This window comes from Tyto alba, unplaced genomic scaffold (genome assembly GCF_018691265.1).
Source record: "Tyto alba isolate M040663 unplaced genomic scaffold, T.alba_DEE_v4.0 Super-Scaffold_42, whole genome shotgun sequence".
NCBI classification, from domain to species: Eukaryota; Metazoa; Chordata; class Aves; order Strigiformes; family Tytonidae; genus Tyto; species Tyto alba.
The window spans coordinates 31,261,085-31,287,710 of NW_024881318.1; the positions used below are offsets into that span (position 1 = coordinate 31,261,085).

Consider the following 26,626-nt stretch of genomic DNA (forward strand, 5'->3'; position numbering starts at 1 on the left):
TGAATATGTAAAAGCATCAAATTTTACTTACCACCAGGAACAGATTCCAAGAATTCACTGGCACTAAGACTGTGCTTCACACTTAATTCCTCAATACTTTCCTCTGGTGATCTGTCTGTTTCACTCACTTGTGATGTCGTTATAGCAACACGGAGATTTTCAACTAGAGAGGAAAACATGCAGAATTACAGAGTCCCCTTAAATAGCTCCTTAATGCACAAATCAATGACATAGAATCATAGAATAATTTAGGTTGGACAGGACTTTCAGAGGTCATCTAGTCCAATGCCCTACTCAAAACTGGTCAAACTAAATTGGGTTGCTCAGAGCTTTGCACAGACAAACTTTTAACATCTCCAGATGAGGACTTCACAGCCTCTCTAGGCTACCTGTTCTGGTTTTTGACCACCCTCATGGTATATCATTTTTCCTTTCATTTAATTGGAACTACCTGTGATCCAGCTTGTGCCTGTTGCCTCTCGTCCTATCAAGAGATAACCCTGCAAAAAAAAAACTGGCTTCTCTGTATCCTCCTATGAGGCAGCTGAGGACAGCAATGAGATCCCACCAAGCCTTCTCTCAAGGCTGAACAGACAAACTATCTCAGTCTCTCCTCAGACATTAAGTGCTCCAGCCCTCTAGTCATTTTGGTGCCCTTTGATGGATTTTCTCAAGTTTTTCAATGTCTCTCTTGTCCAGGGGAGCCCAGCATTGGTCATGGCACTCCAGATAGGACTCACCAGGGGTGAGTAGAGGAAGGATCACTTCCCTCAACTTGATAGCAACTCTTTGCCTAATGCAGTGGCCCAGTCTTCTTTGCAGTTGGTCATCTTTGCCACAAGGGCACCCTGATGCCTCAAGGTGAAACTGCTGTCAAGTAGGACTCCCCAGGTCCACTCCTGCAAAGCTATTTCCTGTCTAGTCAGTGTCCAGCCTGTACCAACACATGCTGGACTTTGCATTTGCCTTTGTCAAACTTCTAGGGGCTTCTCTTAGCACATTTTCCCAATCTATAGACATCTTTCCAGCACACTGATCACTCATCCTCATCTGGTGACAGCCATGAATTTGCTAAGTGTACTCAATCCCTTGGTTAACTTCATCAATACATTGTTGAACAGTATTGGCCTTGGGATCCATCCCTAAGGGAATCCCCTAATAACATGTTGACAGCTAGACATCATATCACTGATCACATTCCTTTCAGCCCAGCAGTCCAGCCAAATTTCTGCCCAGTTACGCAGTTCTCACCTCACCAATTCAGCTATAAGGATACTACAGACAGTGCAGACAAAGTTGAAGGCCTAGCAGATGTCAAGGTAAACAATATGCAATGCTCTCCTCTCATCATAAAACCCGTCAGGTTGGACAGACACAATTTGCCCTTGATTAATCTATGCTGGCTGTTCCCAGTCACCTTGTCCTTCATGTTCTTGGAAATGGCTTCCAGGGGGATTTGCTGTATCACCTGTCTCAGAGATGGCAGTGAGGCTGACTATTTTGTAATTTCCTATATACTCCTTCTGTGAAAGGGGTGTGATGTTTGCCTTCAAGTCATCAGGAACCTCTCCTAATTACTGTGGTCTTTCAAAGATGATAGAAAGCAACCTCGCAATGACATTGGCCAGCTCCCTAAGCAGCCTTGGATTTATCCCATCTCATGGATTTGGATTTGTGTATATCCAATTTGCTTAAGCACTCCTTAATTCTATCTTTCTCTACTGTGAGCAATGCTTTATTCCTATAGAGTCTGCTATTAGCTCAGGGACTTAGTATTTCTGTTTCAGAAAATGATCCCTACAAATTGTCTACAGTGTAAGCAATTTTAAATTCCTTACAAGGGTGCTAGTGTCCTGAAATCCAAGACGTCATCAACATCAACATCAGCATGAAAGAAAGTGAAAATTGTAAGTGGGCAGAATAAGGTGTATAAGTATAGGCTGCCGTTTTCACTAAAATGACATTTACCGCTTCATCACTGATTTATATTCCCTACCCAACTTTTATCAATTTTATCCATAAAATGCTCTGTCTTCATAATGATGATGGAGACCAACTTTCACTGCTTTGATGGAGATGTGGTTTGAAATACAGTTGAGAGCCCACAGCTTTCCATTTAAGTGATGCTAGAATCTTGTAGTCCTTCTCAAAGAGCTTACAGACCATGCTAGATATAGCTCAGTTTACCAGGACTCTTTTCATCTGAATTTAGCAGGAGTTAAGCTGAACTTCCAACTAGGCATAGTATCCACAAATGCCATTCCCCTCCTTCCTTCAGAGTACAGCTCTGTAGGTAGCAAAAGATAGTATGCAGAAAAAACACAGCTCCTACAGCAATTCTGGCAGGTGTTTCTTAGCAGATCCACCAAGATCATCTGCAGTTTGGTCTGTATATGACTCTGCATGACTCTGATCTGTCATCAGATGATCCCATGTAGGTAAAGGTCAGTGCAATATCACTGCATCCTGTAATCTGCTTCACAGGGTTATACTGCAAGCACGACAACTAAGGAAACCATCCTAAGGTGGAACCTAACACCATGCCCCTGCCTGCTTACATATGATGTTATGCACTAAACATATATCTTATCTTACAATCTGGCAGGTACCATCTCAGGCATCTAACAAGTATAACCTTGGGAGACTTCTCTTCAATGCCCTTTGCCAAGTATTGACTCTGCCAGTTCTTGAGACTTGACAGAATCACAGCACAAAGCAACACGGCTGTACTTTGTCATCTCAAATTATGTGCCCACGTGAAGGGCCACCAGTCCACTCTTCCCATGCAAACTCACCTTCTCTGAGTGCTGCTGCCAGCAGTGAAGCAGCCTGCGGAGTTTCTCCAGAATCAGGTTTGACAAGGAGGTGAGGTTCTACATGAACATCCTCAAACCCACTCATACCTCCCAGTTCTAGGTAGTTACGTAACTTCTCTTCCAAATAACTACAGATCTGCTGGTCCTGGTTACTCAGTGATTCTGTCAACCAAAATTGAATGCTGTATTAATATTTTTTCATCCTGCAGACAAAGCACATTCCCCATTCACCCCTCTAATCCTTACACCACATATGCATTTGTAACACAAGCTAGGCCTTCTTTAAGTGGTCAGGAAACAAATTCATCCCATAATCTGTCCTAATGAAAAGTGGCACAAACCCTGGCAGGGGGCCAGGCCAGTTCTCTGCCCCGATGAGGTGGTCTTGGCTGCACTCTGGGGCCCTCAGCTACCTCCTGTTGCATACACAGTGATCAACTCCAAAAAACCACTTGGCTCAGGCAGCCAGAAGATGTGCTGATTCGGTGCCTCAATATCAAAGTAGAACATTTGCTCTCAGCAGAGGATGCCCTTCCCTGTGGCTCTCTACAGGAAGGGCACTGATGGAATTTCTCTCCTTGCAGAAGTAGAGAGATGTGGAAGTTAGATGTAGGGGAACCAAAGAAGCAGAATTTATCCCTATCAGCTACATTTTCAGATAAACATAATAGCAGCAAAGGATGAAATTCCATAAACAAGCACAAAGCCACGCAATTACTGAACATTTGAGGTATTTCCATGAACATGGAACTACCGGGCCCTGATGCTCATCTGGGAAATTCAGTGTTTATTCTGAAGGCATTCATTTTTCTTTTTCTTTTTTACTCACAGTAATGTAGCAAGAATATAGTGTTCGGAAAATAAATTATTCTCTTTCAATAAACTCACATTATACCATCAAACCACCCCAGCTTTCTCCACTGTGACTCTGCCTATCGAGCCACTCTGAACCCACCAGCCAGTATTAAAGCCTGAACTTTCAGGATGCAGGAGCTTTCAGAGTGGCAGAAAAGGTACCACACCTTGACATTTCTGAATTCTAGATGCTTTGGCCTCAGCAATATGTCTGTCCTCATCAGATTCATTCATATTTCCTTTTTCTTCTTTCTCTGGACAACTTCAAAGACGAAAGACAAAGGTGATAAAGCAAAATCTGCACATCACATATTCATCTTCAGTATAGTGTTGCATTTATAATAAACAGAACACATCGGCACCAACTTTTGGTACAAACCAGAAGCCTGACATTTGTCTGCTTCTTTAAAAGGCAATAACTGGACATAAATCAGACTGAAAGACTACTTTTAATTCTGGCAATGTTGCATCATGCAGCAAATGGGTGGCTAGCCCTCAAGCAAGTTTGCTGTGCTAAGCAAAAGCTTGGGACCCATGAGGAGCAATGCATTGCCTGACATTAAGGAGCTCACGCTCATGATGAGGCATGATTAGGGACGTCCCAAAAATGGTTGTACAGATCCTTGCAGGACTCTGGAAAGCATTCAGTGCCAAAAGCAAATGAAAAGGGAAGGTTACAATGGCTGGTAAGGACATCTAATGGTGAGGGGGAGGGTCTTTTGATTCAGTGGGAAACCAGAAGTAACATGGGAAGTTTGGCAGAAGTGATAGTGAGATTTTGGGGTCTGTGAATCCTGAGCCCAGAGGAAAACTCAGCCTCACAGGATGGATCCAGTGCAATGCAGAGCAGAGATCATGCTGCCACAAATATCCAACCAACTTCCCATTCACTTTGGGCTGCCTGGATGAAAAACAGAGGCCTTCTCCTCTACCTTTCCACTGCATCTTGAATATGTCTCATCCAGTTGTTACGTTCCTCTTTGGAGTTGGTATGAATCTCATACATCTCAGGTCCTGCAGATGAAGTGCTAATCAGAAACATCCCCCTCTCTTCATTAGCTACTTCTCTTACTATGAGCCTCTGAAGGGAGATAACAGAAGGCTTCTGGTCCTGAGGGAAACAGTCACAGCACATGCAAATAATAAATAACTCTCTTATAAAACATCACACTTTTAGAAAAGCATAATTTTTCAATTAATTGGACTAACTGTAGTCCTGGTATTGTCACATTGTGTTCTCACCAGGTGTAAGAGACTGCAAGTTTTGAGTATTCAGACATATTTTTTAAGCTGTTTTTATAAATATGTTATAGGATTGGGTGCAGCCTCAGCAAGTTTGTCGATGACACCAAGCTGTGTGGTGTGCTCGACACACTGGAGGGAAGGGATGACAACCAGAGGGACCTGGACAGGCTTATAAGGTGGGACAGGGTGAACCTCATGAAGTTTAATAAGGCCAAGTGCAAGGTCATGCACATGGGTCAGTCAGGGAAATTCCAAGCACAAACACAGGCTGGCAATAAGTGGATTGAGAACAGCCCTGTGGAGATGGACATGGGGGTATTAGTGGATGAAAAACTGACTGTGAGTCAGCAATGTGCACTTGCAGCCCAGAAAACCAATCGTGTCCTGGGCTACTGAAACAAAAAGGGGCCCAAACAATAGGCCTCAAACCAAAGTTGACTTCTGAGTGAATTCCCCGACCAGCAATCAGCATCTTATCAGCAGACTGAAGCAACCAGTATCTTATCAGCATGAAAATGTAACCCTGGGAACAATCCTTGGGAACTATAAGTAAACAATAGGAAGTAACTATAAATCCCAAATGTAAAGAAAAACAGAAACTCCTCAGACATGCCCGGATCCTGGCCAGATCTGGACATGCCTGAGTGAGGCATATCAATCTACCAGATATCTCCTGTGCATTTTGTTTAGACTTGTTTGTTAAACTGTATAAAAGCTGGACCCTCTCACAGCAAAGACGGAGACCTCACCTACGAGTGGACGCACTGCGTAGGACTTCCCAATTGCCGGGAAAGGCTCTCCGACCCTTCGCTGTGACGGGGCTCCCCAGCTGATGCACGGGTCTGGATGATGGTAAAGTATGAGGGCAATTGGTGATGTATCTTTCTTAATCACTATAGCTAGCTTTAAATAGTAATGTCTAGGTGCATTACCTTGCTTATTCTTTCTGCTATTTCTACTATAATAAAATTTCTATTTCTACTAAAGTAAAATAAGCCTATTTCTTTAGCTTGGTGTCTGTGTCCTTTGTGTTAACCCCGACAATTGGCAAAACAGCTACATCAAGCGAAGTGTGGCCAGAAGGTCAAGGGAGGGGATTCTACGCCTCTACTCCACTCTCATGAAACCCCAACCTGGAGTGCTCTGTCCAGCTCTGGGGCCCTCAAATTAAGAAGGACATGGACCTGCTCAAGCAGGTCCACAGGAGGGCTGTGAAGATCATCAGGGGGATGTAGCACCTCCCTTATGAGGACAGGCTGAGAGTTGGGGTTGTTCAGCCTGGAGAAGAGAAGGCTCTGGGGAGACCTTATAGCAGCCTTCCAGTACTTTGAAGGGGTTCACAGGAAAGATGAGGAGGGACTCTTTCTCAAGGAGTGTACGATAGGATGAAGGGTAATGGTTTTAAACTGGAAAAGAGTAGATTTAGAATAGAGATAAAGAAGAAATTCTTCCCTGTGCGGGTGGTGAGGCAGTGGAACAGGTTGCCCAGAGTAGCTGTGGCTGCCCCCTCCCTGGAAGGGTTCAAGGCCAGGTTGGACGGGGCTTTGAGCAACCTGGTGTAGTGGCAGGTGTCCCTGCCCTTGGCAGGGGTTTGGAACTAGGTGATCTTTAAGGTCCCTTCCAACCCAAACTTATGATTTATGAACAAGTAAAGCACTGGGTATGTGCTAAAAAAAAAATCCCAGAGGCTCAGTGATACAGAGGTACAGTATTCATATAATGTTTCTATTTATATAGTTTGGGAACTTCTCTCCATGACCTTTCATACATTTTATGTGTGTTTACTACTACATTTGCAGTTAAAATTATTCTTCTGTTTTGCTTTACAGAACCGGAAGTTAAAATTTATTTTAGATAATTGGAAGAGCCTGCTCTATTTCCTGCCTTCATAATCAGATGAGGCACGACTTTAAACATATCATTCTGTTATTTTCATCCTTCTTCCTAAAAAAAAAATGATTTAATTTTGAAAATAAACTTAATTTTCCATATACTGGCATATTACTGTTCTGAATACACTACCAAGATTTTAGGGAAAAAAAAATGACATGGGAATAATCTAGAAAAGGACCTAATTTTCAAGAAATATACAAATAAAAGAGCAATGTGCATATTCAAACATCTGATAATATACTTACAACAGCTGCAAAGATGTATTTTTGATCTTTTTCTTGTAAGAACAGTAGTACATCAGTTAGAAGCAGAGCTAAGGTATCTTAAAATGAGAAAAGGAAAATAACGGGGTTTTAATTAATGTTATTACAATTATAGTTAACGTCCTCTTTTATCTTCAAAAACAGAGAAGCCCTGATCAATAAATATTCCACAGAATGCTACAGTAAACTAATCGGGAAGTATCTGGATTAGCCTATGGTCTGCATAAAGCAACTGCACATCATCACTTTGTTTCTCCCAGGAAGGACCACACATTTGGGTATCAACCCTCATGAAGCACTGGCCCAGGGAAAGAAGAACTCATCACTCCAATGTCAGTACACCTTCCTCAGGCCACTCACTGGCAACCTGGCAAAGACTATCCCACATGTATTTTGTTTTGCCTATGCTATAACATACTCACAGCACAGCATTACACTCGTAAAAATATTTCTGCAATAACAATGATCAGATAGCTTCATAAAGTCGTACAGCAAATATTTGTAAGCTCCAAAAAACCCAACCCCTACATGCATTTAACACTAAAAATCAAATTCTGGGCTTTCGTGTAAAAATCAGGCTTCTGACAAATGTGGCTTCAGATTTTCTTTTCTAATGCAAGTGTTCCAGTATCACTGAAAAACAGCACATGATTTTTCATGAATTATTTTCAATTGTTAGTACTGTGAACAATATAAACGTACACATCAGGACTCTATGTTGTGGTGTGAAACAGCAAACCAATGAACTAAAAGGAGGGGACTGGACGAAATAATGCAGCTGATGGCTTTGTATGTGAACCTGTCTTCTTATCCAGATATATAGTGGATTACCCACAAATCATGGCAGCTTCTGGAACTACCCTTCTAGCAATTAGTGGCATATTCTCAATACCATTACCTCGGAAACTGGTGTTTGCAATACAGCATAATAAAAGTATTTTCATTCTTAAACCCAACAATCTTTATATGTTATTTGCAATGAAAGCATTAAAAGGGCTTTACTGCTCGGATGCAATACCTTTGAAACGACCAGTTGCTGTCTTCCAGTACACTAAACCTTCATGAAGAAGTATCCTCTCGTCATTCATCAAGTCTTGCTTCCTAAAAACATGGCCATTTTTCAGCTTTGTATATGTTTTGTTTTCAGTTCTGCTGAGAATTTCCAACAGCTTTTGCTTTTTCTCATACTCATTCACTTGCAAATCTACTGCTGCAATCATGTCCTTAATAAGGCAAAGAGCTTTGCATAGGTCTTTATGTTCTTCTGTTCCTTCTGTATGAAACAAAAAATAAACATGATTGTAGACAGCATATTAAAGAGAAGATATCATTCCTTACTTTCTGGAAATAAGCAACATGATTCAAAGCTTAAATTAATAAATATATCACTTTAAGTTGAACATGGTAATCAATTCACTGGAAATATTAAAGGCATCTACCTTTGTTTGACTTGCCTGTTAAAAGATGGCACGTACTGCAGATTTATTCATTAGTCAAAACAACTCGTTGAATAGTTTTTGACATATTTATGAGCTGTAAGCATTTAAAAAATTTTACTGGCTAAGTAAATCATATAGTATATTACTGTTCCAGCTAAGTAAAAAGCCCCCTTGAAGCAGGATTGCAAGCACAAAGGATTTGCATTTGGATATGCAACTTTCTACAACACTCATTTATTTCCCATTTGGGGAGGCAATATCTGTAAATAATTATTATTTCTAAATGCTCTACGAAATTCTAGAAGTCTTTCAAGCTTTCTTTGAAAAACTGGACAGTAATTTGCAAAATGTTTGTCTATCCCTACTTACAAGAGATTTTACCAGAATTAATTTCAAAGAAGGTGTAGATGCATGCCTGAATTAGTTCACATGCTGTAGTCAAGATCTCTTACTAAAACAGGTATGCTTTTCTGGACTTCTACAGCTTACTCAGCTGCAATACTGGAAATCTGCACAGCCCAGGCTTGACAAAGACTATATACACCAGAAACCCCGCTTAGGTGACATTTGCCTGAATGGTAGATATTTACGTTTCCCTGGTCTTCCACAGAGCAGTGAATTTCACATTTTGTTATATTATAGCAGTGCATATTCCTTACATTAGAAATGTGCTAGGATTCCAGACATGAAGCAACACTTTAGCTTTTATTCACCTTTTGAGTACTGCAATATCCTTTCAAGCAGAACAGGGTATTTGGTGATTCTCTGGGTAACTAGCAAAATGCATTCAGGGACTCCTCGGCGTCGTGCCAATAGGCTACTATTTCTCAGCTGCACAGATACAAATATATACCTTAAGTAGTAAATACATATTAAACCACCAATTAACTAATAAGAAATATGATCTAAATGCATTAGAATAAGCTAAAACAAAATGCTGGGTTATCTGAACCATCCCTAAGGAACAGTTGCTGCCCTGAGAGATGAGGTGTACTATAACAGGAACATGTGTGTAATACACACTGGATGCCAAAACTTTCTAAAATTTGAAAGAAAAATGTAATTTATCAGCTCACTGGTTGAGGACGAAAAAACTTTGCTGTTATTATTAGCTATTAAAAGTGAGTTACTGAATATAATTTCAATCCTAACTCTAAGTAAAAGCTCTATCTTTTTCATAAGTATATTGTCAACTGTGATCAATTTCCACATAAACTTACTTTAATAAAATTCTGGAACTTCTTGTTTTGTTGCAACTCTTTGAACAGATTAACAGCTTCTTTTTGATGGCTGCAAAACTCTCCATATATTTTCTTCATTTTAGTTGCATTTTTCTCTGAAAACTGAAGAAACTAATAAGTTAATTTTGCTCAATATTGCACCTAAAATGAAAGTGCATACCTTTAATGTATTTTGTACAGATATGGAACTTCTATGCTATTTGTTTCTCAGGTTCTCTAAATTTCACTACCAGGGCCTGTCACTATAGAATGAAAATGGTCTAGCTGTTTTTAGGAGCAAGAAGAGGAACATAGACTGGAGAGAGCACAGGAAACATCCGCTACAGTCTTGCCAATAACTGCTAGAACAATTATTATAACAGTATTTTCTTCATCTCTTTGCAAACACAGTCCTTTTGAGGCTTATTTCCCTTTGTCTGATTTTCACTTCACTTCTAGACAGGATTCTAGACTAGTTCAGCTTCTTTATTACAGTGGACTGAAGGTATAAAGCCACATTCTCCTGTTTGCAAGGAACTGAAGTGTGACCAGAAAGCATTTAGTTTGCTCTTCTATGGCCACCATAAACACACTGCGACCACTCCCTTCTCTAGGGAAAAGCGACTCAAGATGCACCATGCCAGACCACTACAAGAAACAAATGGGCATTTTCTATTCCATCTTCAGTCAATTCTTTACACTTCTGCTCAGCTGTTAAAAAAGTGAATCCATTGCTTCCATTTTTTGCAGTCCATGACATGACAGCAGCAGCCTTCTACTGTGAACCAGACCAAGTTCATCACTTTCCTCATCACTCCTACCACATAGGTAGAAGTTCATCCCAAATTCATCACAGTTACCTGTCAGTAATGATTTTCTCTCTTTGTTATTTCACCCTGAAATAATCTGGAGGGGACAGTCTCTGAATTTTATGAGGCAACCATAGCCCTCTTCTTGACCACAGAAGTTTTAAAGGCAATAAATTGTTTCATTTGGGAACCTTGAGTACCTAAAGGATTAACACAGTTGATGCCTCTACCTGCTGTACAAGGATGTCTCCAATTCTGCTGATGACAAAATTACGTTCACTCCCTGCCTCACATGATTCCTGCCGTCTCTCCTTCATTCTGCTGAAGAATTGTCTGTGCATCTCCAGCAGCTCATCTAAGCAGGGGAATATTCTGTCCACTGTGCTGTGGTCCAGCTGCAGTTCCTCCTTCATCCCTTTCCTGAATATTTCAGACATAATGAACAGGGTATGGATGTGATGCACTTCTGTTCGCATCAGCTCTGCAGTATAAAAGAAAACAACATAGTATAGTAATCACCTGAACATCTGCATACCTTCTAAGATACACTTTAGCAACATTCAAATATACAGTAATAATGATTTTTTCTGTGTGAGCCTCAAACCTAATAAAATTAAGTCTTCCTACTGACATAATCTATCTGGCTCTGCTACAGTTCTCTCAACTGTACCCCACTGAACAAGCTGGGGTTGCAACTGCTTGAGCTGGGGATTGGTTTCAACCTCAACCGTTCTGCGAAAAGGACAGACATGTCTCTGTTAGTCACTACTTTCCATTTCCTTAGCTCCAGCACACATTTAATTTGTGACAAAAATGTTCTTTGAGCATTGTTATTATTATGAGTTGAAGCATTCATTCTTCTGGACATAAAATGTGTAGGTTCCCTCTCTATTTTCTACACCAAATTGTTTTTAAGCCTATAGAAAGGTTTGAAATACTGACCAAAAATTACATCCTGCCTCTTGATGACATCCTTTTCTTGCTTGCTACAGAACACTGGATCCACAAGATGACTCCAGGACTCCGCCCCAAACTCTTGTACATCTGTACGGAGATCAGTCCACTGAGACAAATACACATCACCTATGACAAAACATATACCTCATTAACGCAAGACATACGAACAGTAAGGGAAGTCCCTTTGCACATGCAGATCTGTTCATACAGTAAGGGGAACACATCACAGGGATGAATTTTAGACAAGAATTCTGTAATCATTGGCAGTGGCTTTACAACATGAAAACTTACCAGATGTCAATATCATTACCAAAGTGTTGAAATGCATAGTGACAGCAGGGAAGGAGAATAAAAAAAAAAAAACACCCTTCTTTCCTCAGGTTAAATCCTTTTTATACTTCCCCTCTTGAAGAAACTTTTTAAAATTTAAAAATAAAATCCAACATTTTCAAAATTAGATGTCCAGTGAGAGTTATCTGCACCATCCTTTGTGAGTGAATGCCCTTTAGCTTTGAAATTCAGCCTCACACCTAGCTACAGAAGAAGCCTACTTCTATTCACTTCGCAAGGATATGTAGTCATTTTAGGAGGGCAGTTCACTAGTGAGAGGTAAGACTTTGGGGCTACTGAGGAAATACAAATGATGTAGGTTTATATTTTGCAGTGCACGCTGTCCATGGAGATGATTAGATGAGTGTAAAAGAAAAGTATATTGCTGTTCTGGCTCTACAAGGATGACAAACATTTATCCTTGTTATTTTAAAATGGTAGCACTGCACAAAAATATTCTGAAAGTTACTGAAGAGTTAGTTACAAAGAAGAAAGGGAAAGTTGTATTTTAAGACTAATGTGTCTGTATCATTTTAATGAGAGACACAATTGTAATTATCAAAAATAGGTGCTCCTGTTTTAAACAGTTCCTGTATCAACGAAGTTTTTCTATTTTTTACTTTTCAGTACAGGTTATAAAATGCAGCATCTGTGCAATACTTCTTACCTTCCACCATAAAAGGATCCACTGAAGGAAAGGTACCTAATGCTTGCAACATTTCTTCAGACCGTGACTTGGACCTCCAGCTGCTAGTCTCAGAGCCTTGGTCAGAAAATGGCATAGATCTTCTACAGCAGTAAAAAACAAACAAAACCAAAAACCCCATATTTATTTAATGGTTTCAATTTTCCTAGAAATGCTGAATGATGTGTTTAGCATAGTCCCCCAGCAGCTTCCCTCTACCTTTCAAAACTGGCACTGGGGACACTTTTGGACAAGAAGTGGGATTGTTGCAAGGCTTCCCTCCTTCCAGCAGACAGTCCAATAGGTACAGAGGAGGAAGGATGCACTGGCAAGAGCATCGTCTGTGAAATGTTTCCAGGTAGGGAATCTGTGAGGCAAAGCACAACACAGTATTTTGACAAACAATGTAGTGTATGTCATCAACAGTACACTCAGCATTTTTCAGCATATCTGGTGATCGCATTGTCCCATACTGGGTATCAAAAGTGTCTGCTTACCATGGTACAAGACTGTGATGTTCTCCCATGCAACATAAAGATAAGCCCATAGGCAAAGTGGAATAGCTCCAGCATGGATGTTATTGAGAAGAAAACAACCTCAAATCATACATGCTCTAACACTGCAACCTGAACACAGGAGACCCGAATATTTGTGCACACGGTAAATGAGACACTCAGAAGCAAGACAGAACTGACTACTTTTGATTTTCATTCTCACTGAAAACAATACATAATAAAACTCCCACTCAATTCAGTAGAAGATGAGATAATTCAACAGTAATTTCTTAAAAAAATCCTACTTGTATTAGAGACACATACCCTTTCTTACAGATACTGAAATGAAAAATAGAAACACACAAATGATGCAGGAAAGTTTGTGTTGTCAGTCCCGTGATTTTTAATCAAAGCTTAACTTAGAAGTGCTAGGTTTATACTTCCTAACTTACTTGTTACGCCAGCTGGGGGTTTGTTTTTATTATGGTACCTCTCCTGAGATTTCTGAAAAAAAGAATTTTATGAAATTGCAACAAAATGGCAGCTGATAACACACTGAATAGTCAAGTCAGTATCTCACTTCCATATATTATCACACAAAAGGTCTTCAAGAAAGTTGTCCTAAATTATGGTCCTGATTTCTACCAATAACTAATAAATCCAAGATTATTAGATATTGGTAGATAACAATATTCGAAGTAGAATTATATTATTTGTTCTTCAATACAAAACTGAATCTGTTTATTCTAAACAGAGCCACTGAGTTACAGCATTCAACTTTCTCTATATGAATATTGCATGTGAAGGCTGCAAGAAAAGGAGATCACATTGAGGGCTTTATATTCAAATAAGCTCAAAGTATTTATGCTCAAAACATAGTGCTCCCAGGGCGCTACCTGAGGAAGCCTGGCTATCAGAGGAAAAATTGATCCCCCTTCCAAAACAGATTTCTGCAAAACCCGTAGCAAAAATCTATTGTGCTTAGGCATGTATTTCACTCGAGGTGGGTCAGTGAACATTTTCTGCACCTCATTCTTGTTGAGATGAATAGGGGGTGGTCGGGGTTCTTGTCTCCTCTTGACAAATAACCCACCAGTCCCAGTAATTAAAACTGGCAGTCCAGCTGTTCTAATGCCCTAAAGTTGCCCAGAAATTTGTGCAAGGTTATGATGTGACAGCTATAACCAAAATAAATAGAAACACCTGATTTATGTCCATTTTAAGGCTTGTTTACACAGAACAGTCCATATAGAAACGTTATCCCTGCAAATCACCATGACGCAAACCCCAGCTGTACCAGAAAGACACACTCCACTAATTTGAAAAAAAAAAAAAAAAAAAAAGGCTATCACTGTGGCACATTCCTTTGCATGTCCCACTTTATTGCATGAGGGCAGAAGCCTTACACATCTGCTTTTGAAAATTATGTCTTTGTCATGATAACCTCACCATGCACGTATTCCTACTTAAAAGAAGGCTGTATCCATCAGCTCTAGCACTGATTTTGCCCTGTCTGTAGTGGCAGCTGAACACTGGAAGAGACTGCCTAGGCAGCGGTGTCTCCCCCTCCAGAGATTTTTCCAGAACAGGTCAGAGAAGTATCTGCCTAACTTGTTACCTAGAAATGAGCCCGGCTGAGGGTGAGGAGATGGACTAGGTCACCTCCTGAAGTCATTTCCTTCTCTGCTTTCCATCATTCCAGACATACAGGATCCCCCCCTTCTACACAAAAATTCTATCTGTGGTTTTGAGAAGCCTTTCTTACTAATCCCTTTTGCATCCCTCCAGACATACAATTTCACTATTTGAGCATGCAGCTCTTCAAAAATAGAAATCTCTTTCCACTCATTTCTGACCCTCTTCTAAAAATTGTTGTTCAAGCACAGTGCTTGCTCTGTTGCTCATGTTAGACATTTTGACACCTTTGCAGACCTTCACATAGAGACACTGGGTCTGGGCAGGCTGTGTGTACTTTCTTTTTTCCTTCATGATGTTTCTAGACCCCTTGGAAAGCAGATAGTAAGAATGGTGTGGTATAGGAGGTTACCTTGGTACATACAGGAGCACACTCCTTGCAGCTCTTATGCACAATCACATTGCAATCTGAAAGAGAGGGCACATTTCAAAGCCTGGCACCGAACACAGTCCCTAGACTGCAGAAAATGTTACTCTAAGGCTTCACCTTTTTCCCTCCTCCAGGTCCACTTACTAAAGTAGCCATGAGTATGCTTTGACGTTACAAGCCTCTGGCTGTGAGGAAGATTTTGCCTAATGTGCTGGGGCTGGGAGATGGCCACTGTCCCTTCTGAAGCTGTCACCTGCCATACTTCCTCCCTCTCCCTTGCCAACCTCAGCTCATTATATAAAGGTTCCTTTTGGAAATAAAAGACTGAACCAGGAACTCAAAGCAGGTTTTGGAGCACTGTAACTTCACACGTCAAAGCCAGCAACTACTTACAAGAGCACTGCAGTGACTCCTTTCCTAGGAGGGCCTTTTCACAGGCCATACATGGGATAACTCCTGAGAAGGTCCCATTTGTAAAATTGTGTCTGTTCAATTTCTCTTTGTCTTTGGTATCTTTATTTTTTGTCTTCATCCCCAACAGCAGAGGCAGGGGAGAAAAAAAAAAAAAAAAAAAAAAGGGGGGGACATTAGAAAATAAGATAAAGCAATTCAATCTTAAAAGCACTAAAACACTCCCTTTTAAGAGCAAATTATTCTAAAACATTTATTCGCTGTCCTGGAAGGCTTGTAACAGTATACTATATTATTACATCCAACACAGTTGAAGTCCTAAAATGAAAGCATTGCTTTTACTGGCAGCTAAGCCAGCACACATTATCAGGGAAAACTGGCAGAAATACATTTGTAAAGCTGAAAAAAAGGAAGCGCCTGAAAATAAAATTTAAGAAGTGTTACTGACTTGCTGCACACACCAATATCAATGCCTACATCTTTCTAAGGCGTACATGCAAACCTGTGCCTCTGCATTTAAAGCTGCAGTTATGTAAATTCACACAACTTGTCTTTAGATCTTAGAAGACATTAGAAATAACCAATTTTTAATGAGTGTTAATGAATTGAATAAATTCTGCCTATTTTTACAGTACTCCTGTTGGTAATAGTATACACTTCTCCAAGCAGCCCCGGTGGTTATTCTTCAGGAGACCACACAGACACGAGCTAATACATGACTGCTGGACCTGACGTACATGTTCGCATCCAGTTCTGCTGCTCTTGAAGATACCACCTCACCCAACCATCTTCCCATCCATGCACATTAGGATATCCTGGGGCATAGGAGGGTGCACTAGAAAGCCTGCAAAATTGCTGGAAGGCCTGCTGGAAAGATCCTGTAGGCCAAATCCATCTCTCAAACTGCTAATTGACGACATTAATCTAAATTTCATATGTCTCAAAATTAAGCCACAAATGTTCTAATCTACCTTCCATCATTTGTATTTTTGACTATGCAGGCCACAAATCTGCAACTCTTCAACACAAAGCACTGCTTACTTATGCAAGAACTCTCACTAACTTCAAATAAGGCAAATTCAACTGATTATGTGCCAATAGTAGAAGTTACGGACTCAATTACTTATTGAGAATAACTGCAAGAACAGGCGCATATCTCCATTTTATTTAACAAAGAAAATTATTTTGTAGAGGCAATTTAGACTTTGGTTAAACCATCAAATGAGATTATTAATAACAAATGAGATTATTAATAACAAAAAAAATGGTAAGGGAAATACTTGACGTTGTGCAGCTAAGTCTACTGTTTAACAGGAAAGCTGGTTTTTAATATGAAGGCCATTTCAGGGTATCCTGCATAGGTTTTAAAATTAAAAAATAAAGACAAAAGTTTCTTGCTAGTATTTATGTGGTTTTGTAATAAAAAACAACTTAATGTTACATAAAAATTATATTCTCATATATAATTAATTTCATTACAGTGATATAATTATACATAATAATATAGACATAAATCCTAAATTACCTTGTACTTATTCCGTGTGCTGGTCATTCTGTTCATCAGAAAGCTGAAAGTCCGACTCACTTTACATTTTTCAGATTCATTTTTTGAGGGTGCAGTATATTTATACCATTCCTCCTTCTGAATCCTAAAACAGAGACCAGTGGAAAAAAAACCTCATTCCAGTGGGAACAGCCCCTTAAAAGAGAACAGAATCTGGATGGTGCTTGTTTCACCTAATATTTAAAATTACATGTTTTACTGTGGGTTTAGCGGACATTATTAAAATGACTGCAATACCTCTTTATAAAAAGGAATAACACTAGCCCATGGAGTGCTCTGAATGTGCAGTGTCTTACAAGCCTGCCTAGGTCACGGTTGGTATTAAAAGCCTCCTTGCTTTTATTACGCTGTTTTTCCTACGGCGGACAGCAGCATATCCCTACCGCACACAAATCTTGCAGTGGTGCACAGCAAATTCCTGCTGCAGGACGTGCGTGGCGAGGACAGCAGAGAGAGCACCAGGCTGAGCTCAGCACAGGGTTTAAGCGTGGGCTTACAGATCCCCTGGGCAGGGAGTGCTCCCCTAACTTGGTGCTAAAAACCCTGGTGCGAGGGGGGCCAAGGCCTCTTCCCTGCTCTGCTCCCTAGATGGCATTCTTGCCCAGACCTGCTCCCGGCTGCGACAAGTACCCATACCTTTTCTCTTGGGACTGCTCAGGCAGACTGTATGCTCGCTCTGCAAGACATAAACGGTTACCGGGAACTCAGATTGAAAGGTCGTCAGGTTTATTTGAAACACATGGCCTCCACCAGGCTAAAAGACTGTCATTAAGGGCTTGCAATGTCATTTGAAAATTAGGAAAGCAAAAACGTATAAACATTAGAAGCAGCTTTTCCTAGGGTAAGACCACTGTCTATTAAGCTTTGTTTAGTTGACAGAATCTGCCAGAACTGGGATGGGTATCAGTGAATGTCAGTCTCTACAAACGGTTCATTTTTAAAAGTAACAAAAAATATTTCTTCTGGTTTTCTTAACAACCCAGACTTGAATAATTCACACTTCATTTTGCTTTTTACATAATTTGTTGTAAAATATCTTAATGATATTCTTCTAACATTTGCAATTACCTGCCTTATGCAGCTTTATCTGTAGTATTAAAAAAATCTTAAATACCTCTACATAAAGAGGAATATTACTAGTCTATGTACTGCACAGGACATGTAATGTCTTGCAAATTTACATCCTAGAAACAGTAAAGAGGACTCGATGAGATACTTTTCAACAAACTGTCTAAAAATCAAAATAAAAGATAAATAATTCAGTTGGGTTGTCTGGGAAGAAAGAAAAAGAAAAAAAAGGGAAAAAAAAAAAAAGATACAGACCACTCTGCCATTCCCAAATTAGAAGCTATTCCATTTTGCAGACATTTTTTGCAAGGCTACCACAGGTATGGTTCAGAAAGATACTGGTCTAAGTCAAAGCATCAGACTGTGCCTTCTTTAAAGTTAGATACAAATTTAAACACACTTTGCTGAATCAGCGTGTCTTCAGACAAACAGAGGCTTCAGGTTAGTGAGAGCTAGAATATTTACCAAAGAAGCAGAGAGACTAAAAGGGCATTTCAGTTAGTTGCCAGGCACAACCTGTGCCACAGGATGCTTTTGGAAGAAATTAAGGCCATGTACCCATGGTAGATGAAGACAGCCTCATGCAAAACAGTGCCATGGGGTTGGCATTGAGGTACTTACTACAAGGGTGGAGCAGAGACACTGACTTAGAGAGTGAAAGAGCCTGAAGGAGGGATCGACCACTGTTCATGAGCACACCATCTACAGAGCAGGGACAAATCCTTTACTGTTACAGCCTGGTAATACCTTCTTGAATAAAAGCAGGTAGTTTTTTTTAAACCTGAGCACACTGAAGAGCTTCTACCAGAAATGGATGGCAATTTCCCACTTTTTTCTCATACTTTGTGGGAGAAAGACCATCCTGTTGCCATCTTGCATTCATCTGCTTTGTCTTATGTTTCACTGCAAATGTACAAGGTCAGCTGCACCTCCCTCCTGCATAGCTAAGCCCTGAGAGAGATGTCCAAAGAGCTGGCAGCTGGGCAGAGGGGAAGGGTCAGGTTTTCAGTGCACAGACACCTGCACAGACCCAGACACAATCCCACCACAGCCCACAGAGACCAAGATGAACTATCTGACCTAGCTTCTTGGACCAAGATCTTGGGCTAGTCCCATACCCAGCTGCAACTGCTCAAAGCAAGCGCAGCTGTGCCTACCTCACACTGCCAGCTGCCAAACACTCAGTTCAACGCTCCCAACCTTGCTGAATGCTGGCAAGGAAGGGACGAGGCAGGAGGTGCTGGTGGCAGGGAAGCGCCAGTAGGAACCTCAGCAGACCACCACCCTCCCTCCCAGCAGCACACCGCATCTGTGGTGTGGGCTGCAGAACAGCCTGCTTCCAAAGTGTGGACAGGAAATGGTTTCCACCTTTTCCACAAGGCAGGTAAAGGTCCAGCACCCAGGAGGAAGGGGAGAAAGAACGAACAGGACATGGGCATGAGCCCAGTTCAGGTCAGAGCAGGTAATGGCATCTGGATGAAGCTTAACAGGCTGCAACACCAACAGCCCCTTAGCTGTGAGGTCAAAGGAATTCTGTTTTAACTTCAAGCGCACGCCACAGGGCTTTGCTGATCTGCCATCCTCTACTTCTGTAACATACCTCCCTCTTTTTCTTCTGCCTTGTTTTGCCAAAGACTTCTCACCTAATCTGTTGGATACAAATGGTTACAAATACATTAAGTGATGTGGAAAAATACAACACAGCTGCATGCTGCAGGCTGCAGTACATACTCCTCCTTACAAGGGAACATGAAATCTTACAGTCAATTTGAGCAACCACAAGCAAGTTATTTGCTGCACTGCTTAACATAGTTTCTTAAGGAAAAAAAGATGTCTGCAGTCACTGTATATCTGCCCATCAGCTTTCCCCATCTCACCTTCCCAACAGCTTTCAAATTTGTTAACTGGTTTCAAAGTTAACGATAACATTTCTACAACTTTTGTATGCTTCCACATTCAGTGTCACACAATCACAAAATGGTTTGGGTTGGAAGGGACCTTCAAAGGTCACCTAGTCCAAACCCCCCTTGCAACAGGCAGGGACACCTTCCACTAGATCAGGTTGCTCAAAGCCCCATCCAACCTGGCCTTGAACACTTCCAATCTGACCTTGTACACATCCACTTGTGGATGGGGCATCCACAACTTCTGAGTGTTCATCCCATCTGGTTCACTGTAACTCACATGTCCTTCCTCTTGCTCAGGCTAGTGGAAAGCTAAAGGTATACTGGAGGGAGAGACAGGCTGGAAGTATGGCAACAGACAGGGCTATAGGGACAGAGGCCAACTCTCTTGAAATGCAAGTGTTTTTTAAGTGATGTGATCTACATGAAAAGCACAGTATATGTATTTCGTGCTTTGCACGGTTTTCAAATATAAGCCATACCCTCCTCACCATGGCAAGTGTGGGTTGTCTTCTAAATATGAAACCGTGTCTAGAAATAAAGCATGTTAGAAACAATTTGTAAAAAATTACAAGCTTGTTGCAGAGACATCTCTGATTCCACTTGATGGAGAGGGTGGGTTTTGGCCCCCAGCCTGTGGAGGTGACAATAGCCCATCCATGTTTCAGAGAGTACCCAGGATCTATGGGAAGCTGGGACCATCAGTGCTCTTTGACACCTCTCCTGTGTCATCCTGAGCTTCCTCGTGGTCTCTGCTGGGTACCCAGCAGGAGGCTGGGGGTACGGATCTTCTGGAAAGAAGATTACTGCCTTTGCCTGCATTACTTTTTCTGACTAATGCTCTCCCAGTTTGTGTGCCCTCCCGAAGATCAGCTGTTGTATCAGAGGATGGCATGACAGGGCAGCAGATAGGAAAAGAACAGGGGACGATGGAAGGGGTACCTGAAGACAACCAAACCCCGCTTTTACCCGTGTCGACAAGGTCTGTGTACACAACAGGCCTGAGTAAAGCTGTCAGCACTGGGCGTGAAGCAGGCAGGCACGAGATGAGGCTGTGCAGGTGCAAAGCCAGAGCACTGACCTTCATGTGAATCCCCAACTGTGAAGTCCTGAGGAATGCAAGGTCTTCCTAATAAACCTTTGGGTGAGGAGTAGGAATACGAGCGTGACCGAACCCCAGACACCGTGCGTTCCTACAAGAAATTGCAGCAAATTAAGATTTGCATCATTCTGAAAGGCATCACCAACAGAAACAAAATAAATCAGTGACAGAATTTCAGAAGGAAAGACAGCTGACCACACATACACGTTTTCTTGGTTTCATTAAAGCTTTAAGTCGAAGTACAATTTTTGACAACTTCCTTTGAATTCTTAGGAAGTCTGTCATACTTCCACCATGATAAATTTTTGTATATTACAGGAAATAGTTTCTGAGTGTCTCGGTCTAACTTGAACCAAGTGAAAGCTTACATTCTTCTCCAGTTTGGTGGCAAGCACCATCCAAACAGTGTTGTTGGCCATTATATCTGATGACCAAGCTATCTTCTTTTACCAAGGGAGCCATTAATCTTAGTACTTTAATACTCCAAGACATTTCAAGAAGACTAACACCCTGCCCTGGTAATTATTTATGTCAGAGTTTCCAAAGAAAAGAGTTAGCCCCTTTCTCTTTTCTCTGTGGGTTTTTTTTTGTTGTGCGAGAAAAGATTTTTCTGATCCTCAAATATGTCAATGATTAAGCTTGAAAGGGAACTCCCTGGTTTTTGATACATCATTTACATTTCAACAGAGCCTACTCCTAAACTGCTTACTCTATTGTTTTTAAAAGTAGTCCTAGCAGAACTCAGTGTTTGGTGTTTGTGCTGGACTCTTTCTCCCTTATGTAATCATTTGCTGTGTGTCAGATAAAGCTCTACAGTGACAAGTCTGTGTAAAAACATAAAGAATCCCTTTGAATAAAAAATAATTCTATGCATGTGTCTGAAGATTTCAGAAATTGCACCATGGTCTAATGAAAATGAATGTAGCCAGGATACTTTAGAAAACTGTTAGTGAAGAGGAGAGATTTGCACTGGTCAATGCACAAAACCCAACTGAATTTCTCCAAGTCTAGCCATTGTTTTAAAACGGGCAGCAGGCTGGTTTTATACTTTACAAAGCTGTTACCCTTTCACATAATTACAGCTGGTTAAACATTTCCTCACTAAATATATTTTGGTCAGAAAATGCTGATTCACTGATCCTGAGATATTTCCTTTGAAACACTTCTGATAAATGATGCTTTTTTCAAAGCCGAAGAGAATCTCTGGTGGTTCCATCCCATGGCTGCTGCTGAGCCAAGATGCAGGTGGGGAGCTCCAGCTCCACGACCTTGTGCATGCTGCTCTCCAGAGGGACTAGCACTGCCAACTGGGAACCAATTTTTCCCTTTCAGATTCAGATGTTTCTCACATGTTTTCAGTGATTTACTTAAAATGAAAACAATGCAAACCATGATAGTATCAAATACCTTGGGCTCCAGACTGGTAGATAAGTCTAATCCATCTCTGCTACAAGCCATGGCCTCTGAAGAGGTGAGGGGAGGGTAGTGAATGTGGGATCTGTCTGAAACACCTCCACTTCTGCCATCTACTTCAAGGTCATCGAGACTTGTACTGAAGCAGAAAACAAAATCTTTAATTCCCACGAATACTAGTAACAATCCACCTCAACCTTAAGGCAACAAGCAAAGATACTGCTGTATACTCTGATCAGCGACAACCCAAACCACCATGATTATGCCAGGTCAGTCACACTCTGAGTCCCCTCTCAGATTTGCAGTCACCTGGTCAAGGTACTCAGCCACTCTGTACAGGACTCGTCTGACCCAACCTTGTGGATCTGCAGCACAGACGTCTGCATTGCCCCTGATCACACAGACTCCAGTGATTTTCAGGCCCATGTTCAGCATGGCCTTAAAATGAGATGTTTTGTTCCACACATGTTTGTTCCACCTCTTCACACAAACGATAAGGAGAACTGAGAGATCTAGCTCAGATTTCAGTATTAACATATGTGGGTGTATATGATTATTTTGTGCATGTGTGTACTTGGAAGATATGATGCAGCTATTCACAGACATCTTTTTTTCTATATTGGTGACTTGATGGAGGACGGAAGAGAAAACTAGTAAGAGAGATGGAGGGTCTGAGACAGTTTATGAGATTCATTTCGAAAGATATAAACTTAAAAACATAAAGGACTACAAATAGACTGAAAAATCTCTGGCTAAATCAACACTTCAAACACTTAGATACTATTTGATTGGCAAGGGTTCCTGAGCAGGAGAGTGCAGTAAGGTTTCTCAGCAGTACCAGGGCTTCCCAGGAGGGGTGCTATTAGCTGCAAGAGCAAGTTCACGGTCTCTTCATCAGAGTGACTGGAAGGAACGGTTGACTGCTTGCAATAACATTCCAGCCTTACAACATAAAACTTTAAATTATGTGTGGTATTTCTAAATAGCCAGAGTTCCTACCAGGAATAACAGCACAACAATTCCTTCACACACCACTACAATTCACTTTGTCGAAGGGCAAATCTATTGATACTGCCCAGAACTACTACTTTATTACACTTCTGGAGACCATCTTTCGCAATGTTTCCTAGTAATAGTCCATGTGACATGTCAGAAACAAGTTATTTAACTGCATTATCAGTTACTCTCACATTTTAAAATCAGAAAAGCAATGCGTGTCTACGTCAACAGACAAGCATACGTGTCTTACTGGGAATAACTTACCCGGGGAATTTTTCTGACATAAAAAGCTGGCTAAAAAATCAGGTAAGTAACTTGCCACATCACCTCAGATACCTCAAGGAAGGTGGTGCTGCAATTACATACTAACAGTATTATTTTATGTGTAATGTTTGGGTCACTTACTGTTGACATATTAACGTCAATCACATCTCTCTGAAAATTCCTATAAGCTCTTAAAGCTCATCTATAGGCACCTGACATAAGTCCTAAAAAAGGTGGGAATGTCTAAAAATGTATAGGAGAAAAATGCTTATGACAGACAGGCAGAAGATTTATAGTAATCTACATCATATCACTGTAGCAAGCAAAAATAAAAGGTTTGGGAAAGAGTAACTCTTGGTCTGCCATTTGTTGACCTACCCATGTTAAAAGATTCCTCCTAGTGGGACTTTGTAGTTGCATAAGAAACTCAAAATTAAGGTACAGAAAATGTTCTTGCACATTTTAATCGACAACAGAAAGACACTACTGCTTCCTTACTGTTTTTTAGATAAAACTGATGCCCTATCTCCAACTAGCCCAAACACTCTTGAAAGGTGGGAGACAGGTTCAAATTTCCCCCTGTACAGGAAGGAACTGATTTCATGTCTCTTCTATCCAGAGAAGCAATAAAGCCTTTTTATCAAGGAAATATATTAATTGTTAAAAACAAAAATTATAGTTTCAACTTCAAAGCTCTCTGCTTTCCTGAAGCCAGCCAGTTGACAGCATAACCTAAAGCCATCTGGATGAGAGTCCTCTGACAACTGGCTCTGCTTGCAACGAACCTTGTGTACCAGCAAAAGAGCGGAGAACAACCTGAAGCTATCAGAAACATGAGCTGTATTCTGCACTGTGTCTTTTGAGGTCAAAAAAAAAATATATATGCAATCAGGAATAAGATGGTTCATCTACAGGCCAGTGCAAAGAATGGAAAGATTCCCAAGAAAGTTCAACAGGTTTTGGACTATTTTCCTAATGGAAGGTATAACTGAGGAAAGCTAAGGTGAAATTCTCATTTCTGACAAAAATGCCACAATGGGAACGCTTATACTGAACAGCTGATTCTTTTTTTTTTTTTAAAAAAAAAATACATACAAGAAAAAAAAAGGTATAAAAGTATAAATTTGCATTAAAAATTAATTTACTTAGGGGACTCCTTTTATTTGTTAAAAATGTCTTCATAACTATTTTATGAAAATAAATCACTCCTTTAAATTTAATTTGAATATTAGTGATTGAAAACAGTGATTTTACCTCAGTAATAGTATTTATTACTCCAGATTCTGTTTAATCTTTTGAAATAAAAGGTTATCATAAATAATCCTTATTCTGACCATATCATCAAGTCAATTCCATACCTTCTTCTTTTCATGTCAGCATAAAATTGGCCGTGATCCTTAATAAATCCCTGGGTCTTGAATGGAAGGTATGAATCTGCTCCACATGGATCAGAAGTTGAAGCAGTATGTCTTAAACCTGCATTTTCTTCATTTTTCATTGGCCCTTGGTTTCCTGCATTTGGAACATATCTATATTGGTCATTCTCCTCAAGGGAGGGAGATGACGAGCTCTTAGCCATTGGGATTGAGTTGGTGGAATTCAGACATGTCTCACTGCTGACACCATCTCCATGAATGTAGTTAGTCTTTAAATCTCCAGCCTGTGGAGAAAAAATGAATATTGGTAAGAGGTGGTAACAAGATGTATTGTCAGAGGAAAAGGACCGTATTATTTTGCCATTTTATTTATGGTTATATGTTTTGCCTTTTTTTTCCCCCTATTACTTTTTACAGCACATGAATTGAAGGCAAGCTATATGGCTAAGAGATAGACCTTGCATTACTTTTTTCCATAATTAGAATAGCAATGAATTGGTATTTGCAAGTCAAATGGATTTCTCACTCATATTTATACTTTTTGTGAAATGTATCAATTCATATATTTATAGCTTTTATTTTAAAATATCCTTAAATTGAGCAAAAAATATGCATAACACATTAGTGTGGGAGACATATGGAGGAGAATTCAAACACTGTGCAATTTAATGTGGAAAAAACAGCCTACACACCATGCACTTTTAATTTTCCAGCACTGATTTCCTAAGCTTTGAGATAAATATACATGACCTGGAACAGAGGTTCTCCAGGGGAAAAAGGGAAAGAAATCTCAATTTTTTTGCCATTAAGCAATTATGGGCATGAAACACCCCTCTTCTTGCACAAAGACAGGAATAGGAGTTGAGAATTATGTTTTCTCAGGTACAGGGATCAGCATTTAGACCCTGGTAACAAATCATTCTTTGTGCAACTGAGGTTGAATTCTCCTGTCGACTCTGCAAAAGATACTAAAATACAGTTTATTACCAGTTTTTTAGTTACATGTTACTGTCATCTATTCAGACACTGAATAATATTGAAAAGTCACATGGCCAGTAAAAATTCTAAACCTCCAAAAAGCACCTGTATAAAAGCAAGAAGAAAGGAAGGATTGGAAGCATTTCCAAAGCCCTGGTCTTTCAGATTGCTGACTTTCTCCTCTCCAGCCCCACTTGAGATGTGTTTTCATTCCCATCATAATGATGTTTCTCTTAGTAAAAGACAGAAAGAACCACTGGTGTTTTCACATCACTCTGTATTTGCATTCAAAGATATGGCCCATGCAAGTCTGGAGGTACTCCTGTTGCACTGTGCAGATGAGATGCACAAAGGTAAAATGCTTCTCCCAGGTTTTACACAGATGTTCCTCCCTTCAAAGTTATTCCTGCCTGGGCAGCATTTCCCCTCAGCACCAGAGGGATTTCCTCCAGCAGTCACTCCAGCTCCTGCTGCGT

At 40.5% G+C, this 26,626-nt stretch overlaps 1 protein-coding gene across 9 annotated transcripts in view; it reads right to left on the minus strand.

Moving 5' to 3' along the window:
- Window positions 1-26,626, minus strand: part of ARHGEF28 (Rho guanine nucleotide exchange factor 28) — a 134,257-nt gene that overhangs the window by 33,138 nt on the left and 74,493 nt on the right. For 7 of the 9 annotated variants that reach the window (XM_042804848.1, XM_042804846.1, XM_042804845.1 and 4 more), the window contains 21 exons: window positions 25,155-25,456; window positions 22,528-22,672; window positions 21,100-21,211; window positions 18,736-18,816; window positions 17,683-17,722; window positions 17,008-17,131; window positions 15,465-15,597; window positions 15,054-15,109; window positions 13,459-13,510; window positions 12,732-12,879; window positions 12,495-12,616; window positions 11,483-11,623; window positions 10,771-11,021; window positions 9,732-9,854; window positions 9,225-9,342; window positions 8,091-8,345; window positions 7,055-7,131; window positions 4,604-4,782; window positions 3,839-3,933; window positions 2,796-2,978; window positions 32-163 (listed from right to left, as the gene is read on the minus strand). In XM_042804848.1, coding sequence (XP_042660782.1) covers window positions 32-163; window positions 2,796-2,978; window positions 3,839-3,933; window positions 4,604-4,782; window positions 7,055-7,131; window positions 8,091-8,345; window positions 9,225-9,342; window positions 9,732-9,854; window positions 10,771-11,021; window positions 11,483-11,623; window positions 12,495-12,616; window positions 12,732-12,879; window positions 13,459-13,510; window positions 15,054-15,109; window positions 15,465-15,597; window positions 17,008-17,131; window positions 17,683-17,722; window positions 18,736-18,816; window positions 21,100-21,211; window positions 22,528-22,672; window positions 25,155-25,456 — 2,869 coding nt within the window. The remainder of the gene's footprint in view (window positions 1-31; window positions 164-2,795; window positions 2,979-3,838; window positions 3,934-4,603; window positions 4,783-7,054; window positions 7,132-8,090; window positions 8,346-9,224; window positions 9,343-9,731; window positions 9,855-10,770; window positions 11,022-11,482; window positions 11,624-12,494; window positions 12,617-12,731; window positions 12,880-13,458; window positions 13,511-15,053; window positions 15,110-15,464; window positions 15,598-17,007; window positions 17,132-17,682; window positions 17,723-18,735; window positions 18,817-21,099; window positions 21,212-22,527; window positions 22,673-25,154; window positions 25,457-26,626) is intronic. The other 2 variants (XM_042804847.1, XM_032986381.1) reach the window with 1 other exon arrangement.